We start from the raw sequence: 4844 nt of genomic DNA, 5'->3' as shown, positions 1-4844 counted from the left end.
TCTATATTTGAGTTCCCAAGATAAAGATTTAATAAACTATCGACGATCTGATTTGTAAGGCGCTTCTCGGTCACTAAGAGACATTTCGTCTTGGCAGCGTTCGTGACCATCTTGTTGGCAGCTGATCGCTGCGAAAGGTCATTTAGGTCTTGTTGAAGGGCTGATGTGATGCAAAGAAGTCCATCTGTCACGTCGGATGAGAAACCGCATAGATGTCAACGGTAGAACGCTGAGCTGCTAAGGGTAGGTCGTTGATAAAAAGGAGAAACATAACGAGGCCCAATATACTCCCTTGTGGTACTCCAGCCATCACAGTTCTTGGGGAGGAGCGACATCCGTCAATGACTACGTACTGTTTGCTTTCACTCAGATAGTTGCGTAGTAAGTCTAGTTCGTGACCCAGAAACATTCAGTTTCGTTGGAAGGAGATCATGGTCTATGAGGTCAAATACTTTCTTGTAGTCAATAAATACTAGTCCCGTTCCTCAGTTTTTGTCTAAGTCAACGAGAAGCTTGTCGATTAGTGGAATGAGGGCGGTCTCAGTGGAGTGGAATTTGCAGAATCCGGACTGGAGGTGATGAAACAACTAAGTCAGAATCCGTGCTAGGAAGCAACGCTGATTACCCTCGATTTAAGGTTAGGCGAACAAGAATAGAGACCCACTTGGGCACGTCCTCGTGCATGTCCAGGTGCCGTCATTGGGGAACAAGAGCCCCCGTTGCACTACCGATAGCAAACTGGAACGTTTCCGATGATAAACCCTTTGCAGACGAATTAAATAAAGAACGGGGTATTGTAAGTTGTAGAGTAGCCTTGTTGCTACGATCTTCTGAGATTAAGCCTTTGTTATAAGATTTGTTTCTTTCCAAATTTTTTTTTTTTTTTATGATTGACCAGCCAAGAACAAAATCTCCAAGCCAACACATTCAAACAAAAAACGTTTTTAAAACGGTTCTTTTTGTTTGTTTGTTTGTTGTTTTTTTTTGATAAAATTCAAATTTTAGCGTGTTTCCCTTTCTGGAAAGGGTGTTGTAGAATCGATTACAGTTTCGTGTCTGGTTAAATGTTTTCCTTTCTACAAGACAATTTCAGTTTCTTTACTTCTTCCTTAATATCTCTTCTCAGGAAGGTGTACACAAATGGATTAATCGCGGAGTTCGCTACCAACATGAGCCGACGGATCATCTGAATTATTTCAGTGTCATCGCAGAGTTTTAAAACATTTTTGCACATCGTGAAATAAGCTTCCAAGGCGTAACAGAATACAAAGAGAAATGTGACCATCAAAATCATCTTCAAAGCTCTTGATCCTTCTCGCTGATTCTCCTTTTTAGCTTTTCCTTTCGATCTGTTCTTGTGTTTTGTTTGTTCCCTTTTAGCAACGATGCTTATTCGCAGGGCAGCGAAAAGAATGAGTAAACACGGAAGAACCTCAAATATTATGACTATCACAGGAAGAAAGTACTTGAATGCTTCCCTCTTATACAGATAATAAAGGGGAGTGAAGACAACACCACGCAAAATAATAGGAAAAAGCCATGAAATCGCGATCAAAATGGCCACAATCCTGTCCGATACCTTGACTCTGTGGTACATGGGTTTGGTGATGGCGAGGTAACGGTCAGCTGTCATGGCGCACAAATTGCATACTGAGGAGTAAATGAAGATCCAGCGAAATGCTCTCATGATATTTGTTTGGCAGCAGGACCAACGATCACAAAAAAACAATGGAGGATAGAAACTTAAGGCCACTAAAGCATCCGCCACAGCAAGGGAAATGATGTACCAGTTGAGTTTACGTAAGCGAAGGTTCTTTCTGAATAGGATCAGAAATATTACGAAAGAGTTTCCAGACAACGCTGTTATGGTTAAGGTCCATGCGATAATCTCAAACAGCGCAGACATGATGCTTACGTGAGGTTTATCGCTCTCCTGATGAAGAGAAGTGCGGAATTTGCTTCAAAGGAGATACAAATATTTCTTTTGCGGTGCATGGTTATGCAAATTGAGATCGGATTTTAAAAATACATAGTTGGTAAATTATATTGTTGTCTGTTGCCGGAAGTTTAATTTGATTCCTTTTAACAGAAGCAGATTTTTATCAGGGGAACAAAAAATGCGATCAAATGGGAAAAAATTTTCTCGCGCCCACTTAATTGGACTTTTCTTTATTAATTTTGAAGCCACAGCGTGAAACACCCGCACGAACAATCGAACTGTTAATCTTAGCGGAATTCAACGATTCACCCGCTCTAATATCGTCATCGGAAAACATAGCGATTGGAATTCCTTGTCCCCTCAAATGGGTTCCCAGAGGTTTAAGAAGCTCTGTGAAAATAAAAGGTGTACCAGAAAGCCCAAAGGTAGAACCGTGAAATGAAAATATCTGACATACCCTGCGCCAAAATCCCACGAAAAAGCCAAATATTTGTGATAGATCGGAAAAATATCAAAATTGTGATAGCCTGCTTTCAAATCAAAAGAAAAAGGATAATAATTGTTGGACAAGGCACTCTTGATGGTATGCAACCCCTGACACTTAAACTCTATTAAAATATATGCAAATCAATATGCCTCAAATCTAAGGTAAGTCTCTTTTTATACTGTTAGCTTGAACGGAAACACTCAACTTAGTGACAATATTAGGAGGAGCGAATATTTACTCGCAAGAGCCTTAGAAACAAACCACGGGTCTTCAGCTTCCCTTGTACAGAAACTTGTGGGTCATCAGTCATAGTTACCACTAACACCTGGCGGTTCAAGCTCATAGTTTTCGGAAACTCGAACAAGGCCTTGACATAAAAGATCGTCCAAATCACACAAAGGGTTTATAGCAGAAATGTCAAATAATCAATGTTTGCTCGTCAACGAATTAATTCTTCATCTACCACCAAGATTACCTCTATATCCAGAAGGAGCGACCTGGTTGCATCTGGACGTCAATGACCAAATCTGCCACAAGCGAAGCAATTTCCCGGTCTTGACGGGCGATCAGCAGCAGAGCGACTACAAAAGTATTGACGCTGGCCAAGCCAAGACCTGAACCCAGGAGAAGCTCTATGGCTCGGCGGAGTAAAATGTGGACTCGAGGGGCAGAAAACTGAGGAAACTCACCTAGTCGTCTTTCTGGTGGAAGCAGACTTCAAAGTTTTCTCAGCTCTTTCTTCGGCGCAACACATCTTCCCGTTATCTTCATTTTCTGCGAGCTCGTGCCGTGAATATTCTTCTACCTAAAATCAAAGAGGCTATTCACATTCAATGGGAGCAACATGCACTTAATCATCAACTTTACCATGTTAATTTGAAACTTTCCTTGTAATTGCATACATTATTCTGTTTCTATTGTATGTTTTGTCCAATCAGCATTTTGTTGCACATTTTGAATTGAAATTGGTGACCTTCTAATACCACAGTTTTAACGCTCCAATACACAAATTAACGTCAGCATTATTTAGTTTCCTCCCACGCCTTATCTTAATGCATATTGCTGCACAGCGTCCAATGGGATAGGAACTGCATCAAATCACACAGTTGCAGTGGATGTCAATTGTGAGTACATGTGTACGAGTACATATGTTTTAGTGTCAAATACTCCATAAATGTGGGAGTTTTACTCATGAGTAATTTACTGTATCGAGTATGTTACGTACAAAGTAACAATGTTGTAAGCAGTGTGTTACAAGCTAAAGTAACATTGTTCTTTCGCGTCAGGTGTTTGAAGTATAAACGCCACTAGGCTTGGATTCTTGCTTTTGGATTTTAATATGTGGAATCAACTTTTTTTCGGCCCTACAGTTTAAGATTATATGACAAAAATGCTTTGAAACTACCCTACCGGCTGTTTCTTTTATCTTTTTCGCATTTCATACCACCCTTATGTGATCACAACCTCAGTGCACATCAAAATGCCACCTTCATTTTTCGCTCTTACGAGTGATGGAATATTTAAGTATTTGTTGGTTGTCTTTAGATAAACCAGAGAATGTCAAGTTATTGGTGAATGGCTCAACTGTGTGTAAAAGTGATGATATCAGGATCACGTGCTCAGCGGATGGTAAACCTGCAGTACATACTTATCGCCTGTATGAGAATGAAATACCAGTTAATGATGGAGACAGTTCAGCTGGAGTATGGACAAGAAAATATTTAAAAGAAGGAAACTTTTCCTACAGATGTGTGGGTAATAACGCTGTTGGCGCCCCGGAGAAGATTGTTTATATAGCAATTAAAGGTGGAAAGTTTTCTCTTACCTTTACTGAAAGGAGTGTGGCCAGGATTTTTCAACAAGGGAAGGTTTCACACCGTGTCAAACTCCGGCTACCAAGCTGACCATAGCGTCAACATCCACGCTGTATTTTATCAAAAACGACATTTTGGTTGAATTTGCGGTTTTAATAAAAAGTCACTGATAACAGTCGAGTGAACTTCCCTATGACCATCTGTGGTACTCAGGATGAAGGACCGTACAGATGTACCGCTAAGAATGGTGTTGGAAGACCTGTGACTAAGGGTGTCAACATGACAGTACATTGTTAATGTTGAAGTGATGGCTGTTGTGACTATTTTGTTTACCCTAAAGCTTTTTTATAACGTCCACCTACAATAGGGCAGACAATTCGCGAATATTTGTTCGTTTAAGCTGATATCCTAGTTTAGAATAAAGCAATCTTCAATTGAGTTTCGAGAGCAATCCAGGATTGGCTTGGGTTTTACCTAACTCAGCTCTGTGATTGGTCCAAGAAACTCGTGCCATCCTTTCAACCAATCAGATGCCAAACTCGAAACTATCGCGACTTGCTCTTTTGCGTTTTCCCGCGCTACAAGAAGTTGGCTGTTTTCACTT

At 40.5% G+C, this 4844-nt stretch overlaps 1 protein-coding gene across 1 annotated transcript; it reads right to left on the bottom strand.

The window, feature by feature from the left end:
- Positions 1-1009: 1009 nt before the first annotated feature.
- On the bottom strand, positions 1010-1962 carry LOC131774916 (octopamine receptor beta-2R-like). Its single transcript, XM_059091010.2, has one exon. The coding sequence runs from the start codon at positions 1904-1906 to the stop codon at positions 1061-1063; it is 846 nt and encodes a 281-aa protein (XP_058946993.1). The 5' UTR covers positions 1907-1962; the 3' UTR covers positions 1010-1060.
- Positions 1963-4844: the final 2882 nt, after the last annotated feature.

This window comes from Pocillopora verrucosa, chromosome 6, assembly GCF_036669915.1.
Source record: "Pocillopora verrucosa isolate sample1 chromosome 6, ASM3666991v2, whole genome shotgun sequence".
NCBI classification, from domain to species: domain Eukaryota; kingdom Metazoa; phylum Cnidaria; class Anthozoa; order Scleractinia; family Pocilloporidae; genus Pocillopora; species Pocillopora verrucosa.
This window is presented reverse-complemented; position numbering and strand designations above follow the sequence as displayed.